Source organism: Natator depressus, chromosome 21, assembly GCF_965152275.1.
Source record: "Natator depressus isolate rNatDep1 chromosome 21, rNatDep2.hap1, whole genome shotgun sequence".
In the NCBI taxonomy this organism is placed as follows: Eukaryota; Metazoa; Chordata; order Testudines; family Cheloniidae; genus Natator; species Natator depressus.
This window is the reverse complement of record NC_134254.1, coordinates 11,461,332-11,484,534: the sequence shown is the minus strand read 5'-3', so window position 1 is coordinate 11,484,534 and position 23,203 is coordinate 11,461,332. Positions and strand designations below refer to the sequence as shown.

General features: G+C 56.4%; 1 protein-coding gene across 1 annotated transcript in view; it reads left to right on the top strand.

Annotated features, from left to right (window-relative positions):
- TEAD3 (TEA domain transcription factor 3) overlaps window positions 1-23,203 on the top strand; it is a 52,522-nt gene that overhangs the window by 14,062 nt on the left and 15,257 nt on the right. The window contains exons 2-3 of the mRNA XM_074935835.1: window positions 12,413-12,667; window positions 21,609-21,673. Of these exons, the coding sequence (XP_074791936.1) occupies window positions 12,532-12,667; window positions 21,609-21,673 (201 nt within the window). The 5' untranslated portion in view covers window positions 12,413-12,531. The remainder of the gene's footprint in view (window positions 1-12,412; window positions 12,668-21,608; window positions 21,674-23,203) is intronic.

Genomic DNA, 23,203 nt, shown 5'->3' with positions numbered 1-23,203 from the left:
CCCTTTCTTCGCTCTGTGCCTCAGTTTCCCCATACATGTAATGGGGAGAATAGTACTTCTACCCCCGGTATAAAGCGCTTTGAGAGCCCTAGGGGTGGCCCCGGTTGGCAAATGGGGTACGGTCGTGGTTGGTCTCTGAGGGTGCCATACCTGCCCACTCAGGCTGTGGGGTGTTACTAGGCCGCCCGCTGGTGGGTGAGGGCCAGTGTCGGGCTGGAAGGCTCCTCTGTGAGGAGCAACTTTGTTAGGATGGGGTTGGTGGCCATCTGCCTCGCTGTGCACGGGCTGGGGGCTGGGCCCTTGTTTGTAACTGGTGGGTAGGAGGTGACCAGCGCATCGGGGGACACAAGGAGCCTAAAGGGGACGGGATGGACTTGGTGGTTGCCTGGGAGACCCAGGCCCTCTCTCCAGTCTGTTGTCGCTTCAAGAGCCACCATCCATCGGCGCTGCATCCCTCGTGGCCTCGCAGCCACGTGGCCTCTTGTGGTTTCCTCGCTCCGATTGCTTCCTGAGCTCCACGCCAGGCCGGAAAAGACAGGAAGTGATAGAGGAAAGGAAATTACTCAGGCTGTCTCACAAGGGAGCAGGAGTCGGGGGGGAGGGGTATCTGGGAGAGTCCCAGGACTTCCGAGTCTGGACCGTCCAGGGGCCCTTCGGCATCCATTCCCCTGTCTGTCTGAGTGGTGGGGTGGGAATGCAGGAAAGGAGGATGGATCCAGTGAGAAGTGGGCAAGAGAGACGGGCACTTGCTAACTGGCTTGTTACTGAGCTACACTTCCCTCTGAAACTTTGCTTTTACGGAGCCTATAGTGCCACATCAGTGGCTTGGATTTCTAAGTCCCTTCTGCAGGCAGGTTCCTTGCAAAGGGATATACCCTGATGGTAGCAAGTGGTAGAAGTGAAATCTGCTTCCGAGCAATGGGAATCCCTAAATATCAAAGGGCCTTGCAGCTCGGTAACAGTTTAGAAAAAGATCACAAGCCCCCAACCATTAGTATCGATCGGTCTCTGAGGTTTGGTCCCTGTGGGAGAGCTGTTGGGTAGAAATACCATGGTGGTGTGCTCTGCTGATGAATATAATGCTTTCCACCACCACCCGCAGGATCCCATACTGCTGTTCAAGCTAAAGGCAGGGATTGCTCTATTCCTTGCTGAAAGGCAACCACTTCTGGGGTGGAGCGTGTGAGAGTGTTTTCCAGGAGGAGAAATAGTGACCGGAAACTACTCCCATGGAAACTGCGGGGATGGGGAGGTGGCTAGGGTCTGCAGAATGTGGTCACCCAACCTGCGATTTGACCAGGACACCAGGATTAACACCCTGACTCTTGGAAAAACTGCCATGAGGTCTTTCATGGCCAGGACTTCTGAAAGGCAACGTACCTCCTTGTGCTCCACGGGGGCACCGTCTGTTGAGCCATTAGCGCTGCCTGCAGCATCCTTGGAACTCTCCCACCTGGGGATCCCCCAGCCCCAGCGTGTGAGGTTACGGGCCCTGGTGATAGGGCTGCAGGCTGAGGCTGTGATTGCTGGGTGGAGATCTCCTGGTGAAGGCTGGCCAGGTGGCGCAGTCACCGCGAGTGAGGATCTGAGATCCCTGGGCTGGCAGCAATAACATGCACTCTGTCTTTGGGGAGAGGCGAGTACTGGCAGTCCCCCCCACCTCCACCGATGCTTGGGACAGTGCGGAGGGGCTCAGGAGTGGCGTTGGGAACCAGGATGTGTGGGGCCTTTCACGAGAGCTGCCAGGTTGGACGCTGGGTGTCAAGCAGGTCAACTCCCCTCTCCCCAAGCTGGTGTTGACAACGCTTCTCACCCCACTGTGGACAGAATCGACCATTGTGTGCCCTGTAAAGAGCATCGGATGTGGCCTATCCCAGCCCACAGGCCGTAGAGACAGTGAAAGAACCAGAGCAGGTCATTCCCGTGGCTGTTTTAATTTCTTACGCCAACATCCCTCGCCATCGAGGATTTTAGAAGCACCCTCCCTCCACGGACACCCCCTTGTTGTTCCCTGCCACCCCTGTAGGATGGAGCACTGTGAATCTGGGGATTCCTTCTCCCTACAGGCTCCCCTGAAACCACTCCACCTTCTCACCTTCTGAGCTGCACTGCCCCCTCCTTCCCCCTCAGGCTTTGCAGGTGGCAGCCTGGCTTTCCCGCCCCATCCCTGCCTCCCTCCCCCATTTCCTTCCCGTGCACACAGTCGGATAAAATGTATTAACATGCAGACAAAACAAACATGGAAGAGCTTGGGGGGGGAGGTGGGGGAGAAGGCTGGGGAGGGGGCGTGGGGGAGAGGCTGAGAGGCAGCATCATGGAGAGTGCCCCCGGCAAGCGTTCTCCTTCCAGAAATTAGAAGCATATTAAAGAAGTCCTCTGCGTGCTTGCAAATTGTTTCCTCCTGTTGGAGTTCAGAGCCTGCTTTTGGGGCTGTGCATTCTCTTGGCTAGCACTCTAACGCATGAGGAGGGGCTGGAGAGCTGCTGTGTGAAATGGCTTGGGGCCATTACACGGGCACACTGTACTTGAAGGGAAATGTTTGCACCCCCGATGGCTCTGAATTCCAGTAGTGCTGGCTGTCTCAAAAGATCCCAAAGTCCTCCTTGGGCTGTGTAGACCTTGGCATCGCTGAGCTGCAGCCACCTCTGGGGTGGAATGCAGCAGCTGTCTGGCGGCACACAGCATTGCTGCACTACAGCCCTGAGGAGAGGAAGGGACGAATGAGATGGGGAGTTCTAGACAATGGGGTGGGCTCATTCAGGTAGCCGCACTGGAACTGCAGTCACGTTGCTGGGGTTAATGCCCCAGCTCTTGCAGGAATCATTGGGGGGTCCTTCATGGAGTGAGCAGGACCTCAGCTCTGCTGGGTCTCTGAATAAGTGCTCCTTGCATTCGAGCTCCAGTGAGGCAGAGTCTCCCACAATTGGGAGAGGGGATCCTCCTGTCCCATCCCTCAGATTGTAGTTGATTGCAAAGTCCCCAGTGGCTGCTACCCACTCTCTGTATCACCTAGCTCCCTGAAGTGCCTGCTTGACCCCAGCACAGGGACAGGCTGGGCTGAATAATCCAAGGCACAAAGACTCCTGTCAGCCCTGCTGAGAGACCCCGGCTCTGCCCCAGTGCTTTCCCCAGCCAGGGTATCTTTGTCAGTGCCCTGCTCTCCTGTGGAGTAGTCTGGGGCTCAGGGGCAGCATCTGGTCGGATGGGAGCTCTGCTGCGATAATGCAGGGCATGCGAGTGGCAGGGGCCCAGTGACCACCAGGCTGCTTCCTCCTGTTCCCAAATTGCTATCTGCGGCTCCCCTCGGGGAGAAAGCCGGGCTGCTGGCCTGCTGCTGGTGTTGCTGTGGGGGGCATCATCCTGGAGTTACGCAAATGGCCGGGCCCTACTGAGGGCCCCGCACCCATGGTGATGAGCCTGCTGTGACCACACAGGATCTATAGTGTGTGTCTGCTTCCTGGCAATGCTGGGTCGACGTCCGTGTTGCCTGAGGGTGAGCCCAGGGGAGCCTATAAGTATTGCCAGCCCCCTCACCTCTGAGCTCCCATGACCATGGGGGGCTGGAGGCCCCCTCCCAGCCTGCTCCCATGACAATGGGGGATCTATACAGGCTTTCTCAAGCCCCCTCCCAAACAACTTTCACACCACAAACAGGGTGGGTTGCTTGGTGCATTTCCTGAAAACCTCCCCTCGGATTTGTGCTTTGGCTGGGAAGCTCACACGAGCAGCTCTAAATGTGACCCATTAAAATCCTGATGTCCCAGGGGGTGCGGGGGACACTTGGATGATGGTTCTGCTCTGTGCCCCTCTGGATTTCTGCTCCAGCCCAGGCCTCTCTCCGCTCGCCGGCCCCTCTGACAGAGAGCTGTGCCAGGCCAGCAGGCTGCTGCTGCGCTGGAGACTTGAACCTGGCAATCGAATTCCATCCCTCCCCCTGTGCTATAAATATACCCAATGCTGTCTCCCCCAGGATGGGGCCGCAGAGCGAGGGAGCAGGCAGAGTTGGTGGGAGCTCGCCCCGCCGAGCTGGGAAACCTCCCGCATGCTCTGGTAGCTGAACGCCCTGGCCTTGGCTTGTCTCTGGGGCTGGGAATGGGGAGTGAGTCTGTCTGACTTCCCGAAGGTCACGGTGACCACCTCTTTCTCAGGCCCTTTGTACAGCTCCTTGCTCGGGTGTGTGACCGTGGCCACGGCAGGCCAGCCCTGCCGTTTGGCTGCTTCACCTGTGGTGGAGTCTGGTGAACGTCTCTCTTAGGGGGCTTGGTAGAATTCTCCCCATAGGAGTTTGTGGCAATATAATACACCCTCCCCATGGCTTCCCTTCCATCTCTCTCTCTCCTGTTCCTCTCCCACCCTGTGGGTTACTGCAAGGGCTGATCCCAGCTATCCCCATTTCACTTGACGGTAGTTTGCATTTGTGTGATGCCTCTTGTCCTCAAGGATCCCACAGGGTCATACAAAGATGTACACGCAGCCCCAAAATGCAGCCACCTCTGGGGAGGAAAGTGGCTGGCCCTGCACAATGGTGAGCGTTGGGGCAATCCTCCCTTGGCAGGACCTCGCGTCAGCTGCATGGAACTCTGTAGGCCTAAGAGTGGTGAACGTGGTACTTAGACAACAAAGCCAGGTGTTTGGAGCCACGTGAACAGGTTTGGCACAGAGAAGGGAAGCCAGTTTCTCCCCTCTGCTCCTTCTCCCCTCCGCACCCCACATTAGGGGCCCCCTTTCTAACTGCAGGGCTGCTGCTCTGGCGGGATCTCCCCCACCCTCCCCCCCCATGCCTAGGCAGAAAGCAGCAGGTGGGTGTGAGCTCTCGCCTGAAACTCCCCGCAGGGGGAAATCAGAGTGGAACTTGCAGCCTTGGATTTCCCCCCCTGGCTTTCTTGTCAGCAGGAGCGGATTCTGCACCAGGAGAGGTCACGCCCAGGCTGTAAGCTGAAACTTTTTGTCTTTCAGGTGAGAGGTGCAGCTCGCTGCACTAGCTCCCAGCCAGCAGCCTCCTGTCTGGGCTTGTCTGTGAACTTTTATCCTCTTTAAATGCGGAGGGGTGGGGGGGCGGGGAAAGAAGGGCTCCTCTGTGGGCCCAGCAAGGACTGACCCATAAGGCAGGAGCTGAACCAGTTCACAGGGCAGTTTCCCTTTACTTCCAGCTGTCCCTTCCTACACCCTATGTCAACAGATCCTCCTGCCTTCCCAACTCTTCCGGAGCAGATCCTGCTTCCACCCCTGCTCCAATACGTCCTAGCTAGCTTCCCCTCTTCGCTCCCCAGCAGCAGGAAGCACTCTCCTGATTGGAAACCTGATTGTGCTCTAATTCTGTGGCACAGAGCTGGGGAGACCCGCAGACCAGGATGGGAGCTAGAGGCTGTTGTTCCCAATGCTTCTGCCTCTCCTCCTAGTTAATTCCGGAATGCAGGAACCCTCTCCTCTCACCTTCGCTCCAGGTGAGAATCCTCCTTCCAGTTCTGCTGCAGTAAGATGCTAGGTGCAGAGGCTTCTTGGGAGATCTCTCCCTGACAACAGTATCCGGAGACATTCAGGGTCTGGCTGAGCCATACACCACGTGTGCAGGCTGGTCTCAGCCCCAATGTCACTGCAGAGGAGGGCAGCCCCAGCAATGGAGGGGCAGGCAAGATCCTTGCAGAAGGAGAGTTTAAATGCATAGCTTGAGTTAGCAGCAAGGAAAGGGCTTAAAACACTTCCTAAAGTGTCTGCAGGATGTAATTCCCAAGGAGGGTCATGGGTTGTTTGGAAGGGAGTAAGAAGATGGAAATAAGGAAAGGAGAACGTAGGCTGAATGTCAGGACAGCCTTCCTGGCTATGATCTTTATCAGGAGGTGGAACAGGCTCTCTGGGGAAGGGGTGAATACACCACTGCTTGGGTTGGTTTAAAAGCAGCCTGGACAAAGCGCTGGAGAACCAGACGTCACCGTGCACTGGCTGCTAGGCAGGAACTGTGATGGTCTATCTCTGGCTCTAGCGTCTGGGGCTTCTGGTGCAAGCAGGGTGTGTAGGGGATGGTCTCCAGTGCAATTTGAAACAAACCTGTGCATGTGTCAGAAGACCCAGCTTAACGTAAGAACGGCCAGACTGGGTCAGACTAAAGATCCATCTAGCCCACTGTCCTGTCTTCTGGCTGGCCAATGCCAGATTCTTCAGAGGGAATGAACAGAACAGGGCAATTATAGTGATCTATCCCCTGTGGTCCACTCCCAGCTTCTGGCAAACAAGAAGTTAGGGACATTCAGAGCATGGGGTTGCATTCCTACCCATCTTGGTTAATAGCCATTGATGGACCTATTCTCCAGGAACTTATCTAGTTCTTTTTTGGACCCTGTTATAGTTTTGGCCTTCACAACATCCCCTGACAATGAGTTTCCCCAGGTTAAAAATGAGATGTATTTGGGAGCTTCTGAGATCATCTCATTCTGTATCGTGTTGTAACCTTGCCCTTGCCTGGGGCATGTCCAGTCTCCAGGACAAAGCTCCACTCCTAGCTTCCAACCTCATCCTTGGATTTTTCACCCTCCATCCTTCTGCCTCCCAGTCCGGCAGCATGTTACTAATGCTCCTCAAACACTGGCCTTTGTTCCTGTCCCCACCTCCCCTCTCTCTGTAAAGCAGGCAGAAGCTGACCCCACGATCAGGAATAGCTTCCACTACACCTGCCTCCTGAGGCCAGACTCTGAGCTGCTGTAAATCCATGTCGCTCTGTTGAAGTCACCAGAGCTACACCAGTTTCCATCCGCTAAGGACCTGGCTCCATGGCACACTATAGCTCCTATCTGCATCCGTGTTTTCCTCCCAACCTATGACTCCTAAGCAGCCGGAGATCAAAGGCATCATTGCTTTAATATTTGATGCAGCATCTCTTGTGCTGTCGTATCCTGCCCTTGTACAGGGGTGTGGACTCGGGCTAAATAGGTCCCTTCCATCTCTGGGGGCCCAGTTTTCCTCTGATAAAGCAGAACGTTCTCCATTACAGTCACCCTGGTGTTTGTAAGATCACGCTCTCTGTATACCTCTATTACCCCCGTGCTTATTCTCCCCCAAACTCAAGCATTCCCTCCCTCCACTGCTGCATCTGTGAGATTGGAACCCACCAGCGCCATGTATTGCTTCGTGTGCACTGACAGGGGTGTTGGTGTGTGGGATGGAATTTGCAGTGCCATGTATTGTTTCCTTATTTTTACCTGGATTTTTAAGGAGCGGCTACAAGAACAGGTGTGGAGCCAAAGTGAGATGAAGGCAGGCAAGAAAATTTGCTCTCAGAATAAAATATAAAATAAAATAGTGGGGGAGAGAGACTGTGATGGGCCTAACAAATAAACAGCTGGCATTGATGAACTAGATATAATGGGTTATAGACACCCCTTGGAGCCCAGGTATCGTGCTGGCATTGCTGTACGTACCAGCTCTGACCTGTACCATCCCTGCTTTTCCAGTCCTGGGCACTCTTCCTGCACAGGTCCCGTGGTGGGACAGCTGTTCTGCAGAGAGTGCAGCTCAGGAGGTGTGTATTTGTGCACATGCGTGTGCCTGCACTACAGTGTCCTTAAAGCCCCCCTTTGCATCCCCCACCCCCAAATCCTGATGTGGCCTTTGCTTAGGGCTGGTTCCTGAAGGCTGCTCAGACTCTCACTGGCTGCCCAGGGCACAAATTTGCCCCCCACAGCTGGTGATTGGCATATCTAGGTCACCTGCCCTTTCCTTTGGTCATGCCCCCATCTCTGCTACACCGATACCAGCAGGGGAGAGTTGTTCTTCACTGGCCCTGTGCTGCCAGGGGATCCCTCGGCGATGGCTGGTCATGTCATGGTAGTGTCAGAGTTCACTAGTAATATAGCACAAAGTGGTCTCGCCACGTTGGTGAGAATCCAGCCCGACGCAGTGATTAAAGTAGATTGAAACAGGAGCTCCTCTCTGCGTAGAGCGGAGATGGGGGAGCTAAGCTCCCCAGGCTTCCTCGCCTCCCCCTTACTTGAGCTCTTGGCCCTGTGTCTGTGTTGGTAGGTTCCTTAATCTTCAGGTGCCCTCTTAAGGAAGAGAGGAGGGAGGGAGGGGAAAGAGAGAGACGGTAGGAAGGCGGAAAGTGGATGACTATATCCCTCTGGGGAGTGGTGATGGAAGCAGGTAGTTCTCATGGGCTGTGCTAAAACTTACTGAAGCTCCTGGGAGAATGAGAACTCCCCTAGGATGCTGGTTCCAGAGAAGGTAACTTCTCCGTTCTGAGTGGTGAGGTCACCCCATCTCATACGCACTCAAAGAGGCAGTGGGAGGCTTGGATGAGCTCCAGGAAAGAGGGTCGCCACTGGAGGGACCTGCCTGAGAAATGGGGACCTTCACGCTCAAGAGGTCTTGGTCTTGCATCTTGGTCAAATCTGAGAGCTTTCTGCACATCAAGGGAAAATCTCACCCCAGCTCTTTGCAACAGCTTTCCGCTCCTCATGCCCTCTGGAGAGCGTGCTTGCAAAGGTCAGCCAATCTCCTGACCACATTGGAGGGAGCTGATAAAGATGGCAAACTAAGCTGCAGGAGCAGAGTTTGATCCTGCGAGGCCCCTGACATTACTGGAGAACTGATATGAGGGACCTGCAGAACTTGCTGGCTTCCTGGATTTGGGAGAGGAGCGGGCCATGGCCCTGATTTTGAGGGAAGGAATCCCTTTGCCTTCTCCAAGGACAAGCTGATGTAAAAGAAGGAAAGTGACATGTTTTGCTCCAGCCTCCCTCCCCCACCCTGATCAGGTTAGGCAGCCCCACACCTCCAAAGAAAGCCCGGCATCGCTTGTTTCCCAGTTGTTGTTGTGGTCGCTGTTTTGTAAGGGCTGGGTGGAGCCTTGGATTCATCATCTCTTGCACTGTACGTCAAAGCTATGACTCGCCGCTCGCCTGCACCCTCCCTCCAGGAAATGGAATTGCTTGGCTTGGCAAGACACTGTTTTCCCAGTGGCTACCACTCACACCATGGCCGGGCCACTCTTGGATCTTCCTCCTCGTGTCTCCAACTGGGTGGGGCAGGACAGCGAGGAGAGAGCGCACTCCTGCTCTATCGTCTTCTGTTCCCCCCCAGCCCCAAATCCTCAGAGCTTTGACTGTGTTGTCACCTGACTGGAAGGAAAGCTCAGGGTGAGCTCTGAGGTTTCCCCACCGGTCGGGTCAGTAGGAGGAGATGTGTGGGGATACTAATTCAGCCATAAGCAGCGATGGGAGACCTGGGCACTAACACAGGCCTGCATGTGTGTTTGTACAGCACCTAGCACCACCCCGTCTCCACCCTGCTTGGGGCTTTCAGCAGCTACTATCATATTAACAGTAATGGCTGGCTGGAGACTTGGTTCCAAACCCTTGGCAAGAGCATCCTGGGTGGGATCTCCTGGGAACACAGGGCTTGCCAGACTGGATCAGCCCAGGATCTCTTCGGCCCAGCATCCTGTCTCCAAGAGAGAACAGTCCCAGTCAGCTCAGAGGATGGTCCTACAGAGACAGCTTCCTCCTGACCTCCAGTAGTGAAGCAAGAGGGTTCACCTCCCTTCCAAACCTCCCTTCTAGGACCCTCCTGTGATATTTTGCAGTAGTTGCCCGGAAAACTTCAGCCTATCTCTCCCCCCCCCCCCCACACACACACAGTGCTGCAGGGTCCTGTGCTCAGCCACGGGGGTTCCTGTGCCCCACTGGGGTGGGAGGAAGCCTGGTGTCTCCAGGGGACGGGTGTTGTGGAGGGGAAGGCCTCAATATTTTCTCCGTGCGCTGCAAGAAGAAGAAATTCTGCTACATCCTGACCCTGTGCAGAAACGGGGAGGGGGAAGTCTCTCTCGGTCTCTCGCAGGCGTTACCCTGCTGCTCTGTAGCCCGTTTGCCGCCTTCAGCAGCAGCTCCCTGACCCTGTTCCCCTTTGCCTCCTGAGCTAACGAGCTCTTGCCTGCACCTACGCTCCCCTCCCTTGGGCTTGCAAGCTCTCACACGCCCATGCTCCCCCCCAAAAAACTCCTGTCCCTCTCCCCCTGTCCCAGTGCAGCACCCACAATCGGGCGCGCACACGCGTGTGTGTGTGTGTGTGTTTGGGGAGCCGGGAAGCTACACAACAGCCGCAGCAGCCTCCCTCCCCATCCCTCCCCCTTCTCTTTGGCTAACTGCTCCAATTCTGTTCTCCTTATTTGGCCACACTGCTCCCAAAGAAGGGGGGGGGGGGAGTGTGCGGGTGGAGGACGGGGAGGGGGGAGCAGCGGGAGAGACTGGGTGACATCACGGGGCTCGGGGAGAGACAGGAAAAAAGTTACTTTAAAAAAAAAATAATAAATCCCTGCGCACTTGAACCAGTGGCTTGCTGCAGTTCCTTTAAAAGGAGATGTCTGTACTGGAGACCTCTCGCGCGCTCTCCCAGCCCCTCTGGGAAGCCTCTAGCCGAAGTAGACACCTCTGCGCTCAGCTCCCCACCAGCAGCAGCTGCTGCCAAACGTGCACCGAGCCTGCTCTGGGAGCTGGGCAGGAAAGGGGGGAGCGAGAGGGGAGGTGAAGTTGCAGGCGCTGGTTTGAGGCCTGTCTGGCAGAACCTGTCCGGGCAGCGGCGCTTCCCCCCGGGGGCCCCCCATGGGCGCGTTGCGCCCAACCCACAACACCCAGCGACCTTTCAGGGGGAGGGTCAGGCTTGTCCAAATAGACACGTTGAACCAGAATCCCAAAGCGAGACAGGGGCTGAGGCTTTCAGAGCTGCCAAAGGGATCCGGGCACCTGGCCCCCATTCAGCTCAAGAGGAATTGGGCATCCAAATCTCCTGGGTGCCACCCAAAATCCCTGCTGGGGATTTCAAACCCTGCTCCCGTCTACAGACTTCGCTTCCAACTCTTCCCGTTGCAGCCACTGGGGGGGTTGAGCCTTTGGTGGGGGCAGGCTTTGGCCCCAGAGGGTTTTGCTGGCGAGGCTGGGCTTTGGGCCCTGAGAGGGCCCCCAGCAGGGGTGTCGTGCTCAGCAAGGGAGCCTAGTGCCGGCACAGGCTCTTTGTTGTTGTGCAGGGGGGCAGACACACCAGGCTGAGCCCCCCCCCCCCCACATTGCCTGTGCTGTGTCCCTGCACTGAGGCCCGACTATGTTGAAATGCAGCAGGCTGGGGGGGGGCTCCAAGGCAGCGGCATGGCCTGCGAGGAGTGGGGTGATGGTGTAACTAGCAGGGGGGCCGCAGTGAAGGGATACCCACTGCTCTAATGCCCAATATGTAGCAGCCCAGCATTTCTCATGCTGGGGGGGGCCCAACCCAAATGGGGGGTTGCAAGAGCGGCGGCTGCTGGCCGGTTGCCCCGCTCTGAAGGCAGCGCCGCCGTCAGCAGCAGCGCAGAAGGGTGGCCTGGTATGGGTCATCACAGCCTGAAATATTTTCAAGGGGGAATCCCAGCAAAAAAAAGTTTGGGAACCCCTGTACCAGCCCGTATTCCAGGGGTTCTCAAACTGGGGGGTTGGAACCCCTCAGGGGGTCACGAAGTTATTATATGGGGGGGCTGTCAGCCTGCACCCCCAAACTGCGCTTTGCCTCCAGCATTTATAATGGTGTTAAATATATAAAAACATGTTTTTTAATTTATAAGGGGGCGGTCGAACTCGGAGGCTTGCTATGTGAAAGGGGTCACCAGTACAAAAACTTGAGAACCACTGCCGTATTCTATCTCCATTATTTTCCGTCTTTGCATTCAAGGTGGCAGAGAGCCGCTCCCTGCCATGTGCAGTTACCCCTTGAGAGCCAGTCGCTTGGCAGCTGGCTCTTGCGTGATGGGCCGATAATTGCCCGGTAAAGCCCTGCTCTCCTCTCTTGATACGGGTAGAAGAGGGATGCAGAGTTGGGGATGGAGGGTCCTGGAGGGCTGGGCTGTGATGTGGGGCAGGGGACGTGGTCGCGTCTCCGGGCTGGAGGTTCCTGTGGGCTGCGCTGTAATGTACCTCAGACCCATCTCTCCTCTGGCTTCAGTAGTTTCTATAGGGGCGTTGCTGCCAGCACTAGGGCCCCATGCTCTGAGCGCAGCACTCCGGCAATGCACCTTGCCTCCACCTTCTCCATCCTGTCTCTGGAGCCTGCCCAAATTGGTGCGCTGTTGGAGCGGGGGAGGAGGGCTGTGCTCCCCTGGGCTCACTGGTCAGCGGGCGTTTAGGGCCCAGTCTGGCTCCGCGGCATTCAGCACCCCGGCCCTTTGTCTCATACATTCACTGCTGGCATCCCTAGCCAAGGAGGAACTTCCCCTCCCAGCTCCTGTGTCCCCCCTGCTCTTCTTTGGCTGGCATCCCTAGCCGAGGAGGAACTTCCCCTCCCAGCCCCTGTGTCCCCCCTGCTCTTCTTTGGCTGGTCAGAGGCAGTGTGCTCTAGTGTGTACGGCTGGGGGCAGGGTGTCAGGAGACATCCATCGCTGACCTTTGCTTTTTCCCCTCAGGTTGTCGAGTTGCCATTTGGGGCTCAGGGTCGGAGCCCAGAGCAGCCATCACAATAGCGTCCAACAGCTGGAACGCCAGCGGCAGCCCCGGGGAGGGGCAGGAAGATGGACAGGAGGGAATGGACAAGAGTCTGGACAATGATGCCGAGGGGGTGTGGAGTCCAGACATCGAGCAGAGCTTCCAGGAGGCACTGGCGATCTACCCCCCCTGCGGCCGGCGGAAAATCATCCTCTCGGACGAAGGCAAGATGTACGGTGAGTAAGACCAGGCCGCACTTGGTTTTAGAAGGATCCAGACTTGACCCAACGGACACTGCAGAGGTGCCTGTGTGCTTATTCAAATATCCATCATTATGTTTCAGAGTGAACATCCAGTTAAGATGACTAAGAGCAGCTCACCACCTCCCTTAGAACCAAATGCTGCCCCTGCATTCCCACTCCAAAGTCCAATTAAATTGAGGATACATCCCTTTGGTTTTTCTGTTTTGTCTCTGACTCCAGTTCAGGGGTAGAGCAGGGAATTTCCTTGGGTTTGCTGCCAGTGTTCGGTGGTTGGCTCTGGAGATGAAAGTCCTGTCTGTGCTCACAGAACACGTGTAGCCTGACGGAAATGTGTGTGTGTGTGTGTGTCCAAGTGGGGATTAGGGGTGCCCGAGATGGCAGTAGCTGGGGGCTCAGGATTGAGATGCAAGCACGAGGGGAGCCCAGACCTTGACTAGCAGAGCAAGTTGGGTCAGGATTGAGGTCGATCAGCAGAGCAAATTGGGAACCTATTGCTGGGGATGCGGTGGGTGGGTCGGGACTGAGCTGCCTTGGGAGAGCTGTGTGGGGTGGGTTCTGCAGCACCCGAGGCTCTGATGTTCAGTGTCTCGCATCCAGTGGATGATTGAAATCCCCCTGTGTCAGCCCCCGCGTTCTGACCTCATCTGGGTGACTGCTGGCTGGCAACGGGAGTGGAGGGTGGCAGAGAGAGAGAGAAGGTAAAAGTGAGTTTCTGAAGGGGAATTGCTCCTCCAGGCTCAGCCCCCAGATGCCCCAAGCCTGGACATGGAGGCATTAGGAGCTCTTGGTATGAGCGGTGCCTTCCCCTCTGCCCAGTCACTTTCCAAGGCTTGGCCCTTGCTGTCTGCACCAGGGGCACTAACTTAATGTCTCAACCACAGTATTTTGGGCCGTGTCCCTACCGGCCTGTGGGGACACAGAAAGGGAAGCCAAACTGGGGCAGGGGTGGTGGCCATCTTGGAATGGCTGAGACCTGTCAAGTGGTGTTGAACTCTGTTCCCCATGCTGAGGATCCACAGTCTCTGTGACATCTCTCCCTTCTCTCACTCCCTCCCTCTCTTTTTTTCGCTCCCTCCCTCCCTCCCTCTCTCTGCTTTGCCTGCCTGACTGGTTTGGTGAAGTTGCAGCCAGAGAGAGGCTCTGCGCAGGGAGTCCACACACCTGGGGCTGGGCGTGAAAGCTGGTGTGTCTGGCCTCTCGTGCAGGTCACAAACAAAACACTTCCTTCTGCTTCCAAGGCTCCTTCGGCACCACCTTTGGATTTGTGTTTTCAAACTGCGGCTTAGCCTAGAAGTTCCCCCTGTGTCGATGGTTTCCCCAGCTCTGAATTTTCGGGGCCACAACCTGAGGGGAGCTAACTACATTCCCAGAGCCTTCTCCTTCCCCCACGTCTCCATTCAAAGCTCCTCCACTTCCATTTCCAACCCAATGGGCCACATTCATCCAACAGAGTCATGGATTTGGCCTGGTGTCTCCCACTAGAACAGGGTCGCCTTGTCAATATGGGGTCTGGCCGAGGGAAGTCTGTACCCACTGATGGCTCTGGAGTAGTGGGGCCCGTCGCCTCTTGGGTTCAACTTTAAATACGTTATTGGTGTGACAAGATAGGCAAGTGTGCCCAAGTCAGCGCATTAAGCATCTTCAGCTGGAAGCAGGAAGCCTTGTTGATACAGGAACCTGCCTCCACCCATTGACGGTTCAGTGGGTTAGGATGCAGTGCCCACGCTCCAGTTTCCATTGCTTTGTTGGCGTGACAAGCTAGACAAGTGCTTGCCTGAGTTGAGAGTGAGTCTGCGCCGAGGACAGGCCGGCAGTTGGAGTTCGGCCCAGGTCGGTGGCGAGTGTCTTTGTGCGGTGAGTTGGGTGACTCTCAGCCCAGTTCCTGGCAGGTCAGTTGTCCACATCAACACCTTCACAACTGGCACCTTCACGGGTGTTGTCAGTGGCGAGGCTATTGAAACTCCGCTCCCCTCGAGACGGTCCTTCCAATGCAGACGCGGGATGCTCCTGCAGTCTTTAGGGCTGTCAGTCCAGGACTCTTCTCCAGCACTAAAAGGAAGTCCAACCCCGTTTCCAGCATCCTCTGCTGAGATCTCTCAAGTCTCAACAGCTCAGCACAAGGTTGGACTTGCTCAGTGCTTGGATGAAACACCTCCAAGGAAACCCAGGGAGCTGGTGGGAATGGCACCAGTATTTCAGTATGGGCCACTCTGAGCCCCTGTGCAATGCGAGAGGGGGGATATGCTGCTGGAGCGGGGCCTTTCTAATGAAATGGAAAATAGAGGTTTAAACCCCCTCAAACTGTTCTGGGCTTTCTGCCTCCCTCGCTGCTGGTGACTAGAGCTGTGTGTAAACACACATGGTCTCCTCCTTCTCTGCTCCGCGCTGAGTCCTCCCGTGATGTCACAACTCAGTGTTTGTGACCTCAGACCTGTCTCCATGGGAATGGACTGTCATATTATAAACACTGTGTTATGACCTCAGAGGATGACTTATGGAGGTGGGGAGGAACACTGTCTAATAGTGGTTAAAGTGCAAGACTAAGCTTCAGGAGGTCTGGGTTCTGTTCCCAGCACTGCCACCCACTCTACCTCAGTTTCCCCCATCCTTATAATAGCTAGAATACCTACTTTACACTTAATGTGTTCGTCTCTGTAGAGCACTTTGGAATCCTGGGAGGATGCTAGAGAAGGGCTAAGGATTAGGATAGTTATATATTGATCATATTCTGAGAAACTGGGCACAACTCTTACACCCGATCAGAACTGGCCAGTCATGTCTTTGTACCAATCCCTCGGGAATCAGCACTGAGCTGAAGGGAATTGCTGACTGCTTGTAATGCCTGACCCCTCTCTCTAGTTGCAAAAGACCCTAAAGCACCTTACCAATTGGGCACAGAGCACCCATGAAATGCAGCCACCTCTGGGGAGGGGGACAGTCGCCAGCACACTGCCTTTTTAAGTTCTTCCCTAAGCATTGGCCATTCCATTAACTGCTCCCCTCCCATGCACTGGTCTCACTGGCTCTCCACACCTCTCCCCCTGTTCTCAGATCTTCCTGCAGCAAAGCAAGACTTCTCCCCACCCCTGCTCCCAAGATTCTGGGCCACCCAAAGGGACCTGCTTCGCTACACCGCCTTTCAGCCCTTGCACCCCTGCTCCTCACTCATGCCGCCCAGCGGGGGCCCTTCTAGCCCAGGGCATCAGGGACGGAGGCTGGGGAGCGCGGGGATTCCAAAGCGGGTGCATTGTTTGGATTTCTCTGGGAATAGTTGGAGTGCCGCTGGGGAGCTTGGCCTCCACTCAACAAACCCAAGTGTGCAAACTGGTTTTTCCAGCCTTTGGGAGACATCTGGCAGTTGGTTAAAGAGACAGCAGCCCAATTCTGCTTTCTTCTTCCACGCTGCCGCACTTTGGTTCAGAAACTGATTTTCACCTTCTTATCTCGCTGCATTCCCCCCCCCCACTTTCTCTGTGCCTCACCCCCTCCCCACTTCCGCTCTCTTTTGTAGGCAGTGTTTAGAACTGGGGGCAGGGCTGCGGGGAACCTTCCTAGTCTCCCTCCTGGAGGAGAGAGCAAGGAGGGGGTCTGTTGAACCAAACATACAGTGGGCCCAGGTCTGCCTCTAGTCTGGGAGGGGGCTCAGAATAGCCGGGTGAGCTCATAGTCTTGTGCACCCCAATCCGCCTGCAGGAGTGTGGCTTGGGGAGGTTGTGTGCTTTCCTACCCCAATCCTAGTTCTTCTGGGAGAGGAAGGATTGAAACCGCCATGACCCTTGCCTCTGATCTTTAAATTGTGATGTGAGGATGTCAGTTACTCAGCCAGACGTGAGGGGTCTATTACAGGAGGGGGTGGAAGAGATTCTGTGGCCTGCGATGTGCAGAAGGTCAGAGTAGATAATCATGATGGTCCTGTTCTGGCCTTCAGGTCTATGATCTGCGTGGCCTTGAATGAATCCCTGGGTTTGTGCTTCCCCATTTGCCTGGTGGGGCTGTTTGACCCCTTTCGCGGGCGTTATTTCCAGCCTGTATGAGCGCCCTGTGTGGCCCCCGACGAGAAACCCTATGGAGAAGCCAAGGCTCTCCATGCTGGAATAGTGGAAGCAATGGCAAATGAGTCATTGGCCGAGCATAATCCAGGGGGGAAGGGGGGTCCTCTTCACAGGGGAAGGGCTTAGCTCACACCTGGCGCGGGTTCTCCAGGTCACACAGCCCCAGAGGGCTCCCTGAACCAGGGCTGGGTCAGCCGTGACCAGAGGGAGACTAACCCCAGCAGAGCCAGGGAACCCCACTGTTTATCTGGGCAAAGGGGGTGCTGTTCATCTACTCTTACCCCATTGCCTTTTGTTCCTGCCCAACCTGCTTACCTCCCAGTACTCCAGTATCCCACTAAGAGAATACTCTAGTATTCTCTACCACTAGCCCCAGACTCTCCATTGGAACCAGTAACGTCGTGGACCCTTACTACAGCATTCAGTAGTATTTTCTTCTCTGAGGATTTCTGCAGTAACATGCGCTCCCAACAGCTTACATGAGTCTCCCTATGGTATTGCTGGCCGTTGTTAGCTGCATTACGTAGGGCCTAGAGGTCCCAGCTGAGACCGGGACTGCCTTGTACTGGGCCCTGTACAGACACGCAGTATGAGGCAGTCCCTGCCCTGAAACACTTGCAGTCCCCTGCTGTAGCATTCTTCCCTTGGGATGCCACTGTGCTCTGACAGGATGAGAGCTCTTGCCGGCGATGGGCCTAGACAGGACATGGCAGGGCATTCTGTAGCTTCCCTGGGTGAGAGTTTCTCCAGCCCACCAGCATGGCTACCTATCCAGGCAGGCATTAGAGATGGGATTTTCCAGAGGGATCCCAGAGCATTTTAGCTCTGGTGCGGTACTTGCGGGGTAGGGGTGCTCTGATTGCAGGGGGACTGAGCTCCCAGCATAGAGAAGCAGAGGGAAGCGGTGGAAGGGGGGCAACCTTGACCTCTGGTAACCTCTAGCATTTGAATGGTAGCCAGGCTGTGAGCATGGGGAGACAGTGGAGGGCCGGGGCTTGTTGGGCAAGGGGTGTCTCTCCGTCTCTCAGGGTTGTTGCCAGGAACTCAGGGAGCCTGCGCCTTGCCCCCAGACAGCAGGTGTAACTTGAGTTGGACTCGGCCAGGGCTGGTATGCTGCGGCGCGCGGATTGGCTGGAAGGTTGTCCCACTAGGTTATTTTTAACAGAGCCGTCCAACTGGTTCACGTGGTGGTGTCAGGGGAGAGGAATTTGGGGAATGTGGTAATTTGGAGGAGGGACGTGCCCTCCTAGAGGGAATGGCACAACCTCTGGTGAATCACGGGGCCGGGACAGCCCTGCAAAGCCTGCCAGTACCAGAGAGTGAGAGAGCAGGACCCTTAGCTACCTGGTACCATAGAGACGGCGAGGGGGGGCATGCACAGGGGCCTTCCCGCTGTTCCCAGAGACAGACACGGGCAGACTTAGCTACGCAGGTACCATAGAGACAGCGGGGCCCACACAGAGCTGTCCTGCTGGTACCACACACGGGGAGCAGAGAATAGGGTTGGTGTGCGCTAGTACCAGAGAAAGAGACACACGCAGCTCCATGGTACAACAGAGGGTGCGTGTGTGCGCGCACACACACAGCTATGCAGCGGGAGGAGAGTTACCCACAGCACAGTTAACCACAGGGTGCTGGGGGGCGCCAAGGGAGAAGTGACGCATGCGGTTGAAATAGAGGTGAGGGGAGAGGACACAGCGGGCGAAAGGGAGACCCACACAGTTGCAAAGCTCAGTCCCAGGGGGGGAGACCCGCTTGGGGAATGATGACCCCTTGAGGCCTCTGCAAACTTCCAGAGCACCTGGAAGAGGCTCCCACTGCGCAGAGAACCCTGCGATGGCGGGGCCGGAGGTGGACTGTTAATACCCGCTGAAAATATTCCAGTGTCCCATGCCCATAGTGCACCGTCTGTGCTGTGCCCCACTGCGGGGCGTGGGCTGCCCCATATGGCTGCGCTGTGTTTGTAGTTCCTTGAGCCCTGCTCAAGACTGGGAGGATGGTGGGGATATAGGAGAGCTGGGGTGTCCCCACAATGGGAGGGCGGGAAATACAATCACCTCACATTGACCCGCTCCACCCCACAGTCCTCCCCTCCCGGCAGGCTCCTGCAGTACATTGTAGGACTGTAGGACGCCTACTGACCCCGAAGTCCCTCTCCTCCACTGGGGTCACTTTTTCTTCTTTTCTCCCCACCCCACCCCTTGTCCTCCTTTCTCCACCCTCCTTTTCCTCTCATCTTTGCGCCCATGCCTCTACGCTCAGCGCTGCCCTCTCCTCTCAGCATCTCCTCCCTTGCCACGCTTTGTCCAGATCCAGGGATCTTCAGGGTTAGCTCCATTGCTCTCTCACACACCCTGCCACCCCTCTTCTGCTTCTCCCCATGCCTCCCACCATGCTGTGGGGCCAGGCCTGCCTGGAGTGCAGCCTCTTCAGGTCACTAGGCCTCCCTGCTAGGCCAGGGCCCACCATGACTCTGGATCCTTCAGGTTGCTTGTCTCCCAGGTCCCGGCCTAGCTGTAACCCTCAGGCTCTTGTGCTCTGACAGCCCGCCAGGGCGTCAAGAGTGAGATCCACGCTGCCAGGGTGAGCAGGTGGGCACCTGCCATGTCCTTCCAACAACACCTCTCCAGGGCATAGCTAGCGTTGGGCACCAATAACAACCGGGCAGCTGCTGCGCCTTGTGAGGGGAGCGATGCAGAGGCCGAGAGAAGTGGCGTCTGGGGCGCTCGCGGTTGGAGGGTGGAAGAGCAGATCTCAGACCCCGGGGGTGAAAAAGAAGGGAATGGCGGCGTCAAGCCAGGTACTTAGCAGTTTTTCCCTGATGACTCTCCTTGGGCTGCGTTTCTTTCTAATGTGCAGTTTGCAATGGAGAGGCTGCAAGGGGAAATGCATCTAACAGTGCCAACGTGCCAGCCCCCCAAGGGAGCAGCCTCACCGGGCCCCTCAGATAGTGTGGGGAGAGGCTGAGGGCTGGAATCTCCTCCTCTCCCTCATGTCTTTGGGGTAGCCCAGTAGGTACAGGCAGGTCAGGCTGGGCCTCGGCCCACCTGATTCTGTGTGGCTAGAGACTAGGAAACCAGAGCCCCTGGTTGTGGGCGTTTATGGGAATGCAGGATTAGCTACAGCTGCCTTCTAAGGGGAAGTAGTCCAGCCATCCCCTGTTGGGGGCCAGTGTTAACCCAGGGCGCGGGGAATCACTCCAGCTGTTCCCTGTGGGGAGCCCCATTACTCCCAGGCAAGCTTGCCTATGTGTGTGAGGGAAGAATGGCCGAGTGGATGGGCCGCTGGGCTGGAACTCAGGAGACAGGAGCTCTGTTCCTGTCCTGCTGGCTGACTTTGGGCAAGTCACTGCCCCGTTTGTGCCTCAGTTTCCCCCATCTATAAAGTGGTCTCACAGGGGAAGTGAGGATTGGCTAATGCCCCTCACAAACTACAGTGAGGGCACCAGGGTGGCATGCTTCATCCCACCATGTAGGGGCGCGCTAGCCCCCATTGGTATGAGGGCCTGCTCAGGTCACCAGTAAGAGGGCGTGTGAGTGCTCTGGGGGCAAAAGGGGGGGGGGGTCTGCCCTACCCCCGTAAGGGGTTGCACCTCCCTCAAGGGTCAGGGTCCATGCTCCAGCTGCTCTTTCTGGAGGGAGCATTGTTACTCCCGCATGTGGAGCCTTCCTTCTCTTGCCCTCCCCGGGAGGCATGGGACGCAGCGCAGCACCTGGCGCTGTCTGTCGCCCTGCGGCTGGCGGGATTTGCAGGGGCGTGAGGAGGGGGCGAGGGGCGCTCGTGCTTCTTCCCTTACAGTGTGAGGCCTGTTCGGAGAGCCCCTCCCCCTGCCCCCAGAAGGCGTGGAGCGTCGGGCGCTGCTACAAAAGTTGTTTGGCTTTTTGACTTTTTTTTTTTTATCCTAAACTAGCTCCAAGGGCATTTCGACTAGCTCCAACCACCACCATCTGGTCCATTAAAATAAATCTGGCATGCTTCCCCACCCCCACATCGGTTGGGGGTGGGGGGAGGGGGGGGAGGAGAGAGAAGAAAGCTCCCAGCTGCTCTGAGGTTTGAATTTAGATTGGCCACAGCTGGCCTGTAAAATGTGGAGCAAAAGCACTTCTGCTTCGGATTAGGCCGAGGATGTCGGGCAAGGCTGTTTAAAAGGCCAGCACTGCTGGAAATGCGGATTGGGCAATGGGGGAAAATGGGGGGCTTGCCAATGTGACTCACATCTGAACCCAGATCCCATTTCCGCAGCATGTAGAGTTGCCCGTTTCCCTCCCGGGGGGAGGGGAGGGGAGGGGAGGGGTGTCTCTGAGAGCAGTGTTCCCAAAGCACCAGGTTCCCGGTGGAGCGAGCACAGAAAGCTCTCCTGCCCCTCTTCGCAGTGTCCTCCGAGAGCGGTGCGGGAGGGAAGGAATCCCGTCCCGCAGATGCGATGGGAGGAGTTTCTGGGTGTCCCATGTCTGCGCCCAGCTCTCTGATCGGCACAAACCGCCCGCCATTCGGTGCGTGCCGTCAATCGGAACGGTCCCTCCATTGTGGTCATTTCATTCTGTCCTGGCCCCTTTCTTCCCATTAATGCTGTCACCCGGGCTCTCACAGACCCTTCCAGCCTGCCCCACCAGCTGGCTCAGTCTTGCCTTGACAGCTGCCAGCACAGCACCACCTTCTGGCAAAGCCTTGTCACTTGACATGTGGCTTGGAGAGAAACCTTGGTTAGGCCAGGGCTGGGATGTGGGGGGAAGGCTCCAGTTGGACTAGGGAAGAGAAGTGTTTGGGTGTCGGGGGCAGAGCAGAGGACCTGGCAAGATGCTCCTGCTTTGATCTTGTTCTTACTCTGTTCTTAGTCTTGTTCTTACTTTGGCTTGCTCTAGGTCGCAATGAATTGATAGCGAGATACATCAAGCTCCGGACAGGGAAAACACGGACGAGAAAACAGGTAAAAAAACCCTGCTTTACTTTATTTGAAGAAAGTGTCTGAGCGTGAGACCTTTGGCTGATAGACTCGACCTCGAGGACAGTGCTGGGAGTCTGGCTCGCTTCGCTCGGCTTGTCGTTGCGCCCTGGGAGGACGAGGAGGGACTGTGTGGGAGTCCGGATGCCTGGGTTCCACTTCCAGCTCTGCCGCTGGCTTGCTGCGCGTCTTACGTTTCCCCTCGCTGTGCCCCCTTTTCCCTATCAGTGCAATGAGGATTACGCTGAGCTGTGTCATGGGGGAGGTTATGGGGCTCGGACACGGCTAGTCAAGCTCTCTGGGAGCTGCTATAGCCCAGCAAAGGGAGGGATAGTGATCGTTGAGACCCCCACCACCACCCCACTGCTTATCGGATGCTTGAGGTCCAGGAACTGATCTGTTCCTGCACAGTCGTCTTATCTCCTCCCGTGGGCTTCAGCTCGCTGGGCAAGTGGGGCTGAGTGAGCCTCCTGTACACTGTGCCTGCCCAGCGTGGCACTCTATGCTCCTCTGGGTGTGGCCAGGCCAACTAGAGATTGATGAGTCTCCTGCAGCAATGGCTAGCAGCCTCTTTTAGCTGGTGCAGTAGAGGCTCTTGTGCGAAGATCCCGCCGTTCCCGGCTGCTGACGTCCCACCGTGAGGTGTCAGAACCCCTGGAGTTTGGGATTCCGTTGGGATCGGCCCTCCGGTGTGTGCCTCCATAGCCCAGCGTCGCCCATCCCTGAGCCTCCTGAGAGTCCCGGTGGGCCCAGCCACGTCCCAAGAGCAGCCCTCTGCGTGGGGCAGCGACATGACCGCCTCCCCTCCTGGGGGGAGCTGTGATGGCGAGTGGGGCATAGGGAATGTTAATTGAACCTTCAAAAGTCATTTGATTTGGGGTTTGGCTTGTGATTGGGCCTAGGGCTCATGGGGTCTTCCTGTTTTATACACACCCGGCCCTATCGCTTCTGGAGGAATCTGGGCCTGAACCCAAACACCTCTAGATTCAAACCTGGATCTGAATTATGCACATTGCCCTTTTCTTCCTACTAGGCTAGGCCAGGCCAGCCTCCAGCTCTGAACGGTCACTGGTGTGTGAGCTCTCTAGTGAAATCCTGCGTCTTTCACCCCTCTCTTCTAGATCCAGTTCTAGAGCCCCTCTCTGCCAGTACTCTTTACCAGGACAGGGGGCACTTGTGTAACCCAGGTGCCTCAGATACCCCAGTGCTGATGCACTAGAAATCTGTCCTGTCAGCCGTGGGCATGGGCAAAGAGCTCTCTCCCACCCCCACCAGAAGCTCAGACTGTTGTAAGGCTCAGTGGCGGGGGAATCATAGAGCTCCTTGTTCCCACTGGCTACCTGCATCCCCTCCCTCCAGCCAGCCCCATGCTCCTTGCCCCCATTCATTGTCTTGAGTGAGGTGTGTAGAACTGGGGACTAGCACCAGGGCAGCATTGAAAATCAGTTGGCAGCGAATCACACCTGCTGTGGGAGCTCTGGAGTGTTACCTGCCTCGTGGCACCAAGAGAGTAGG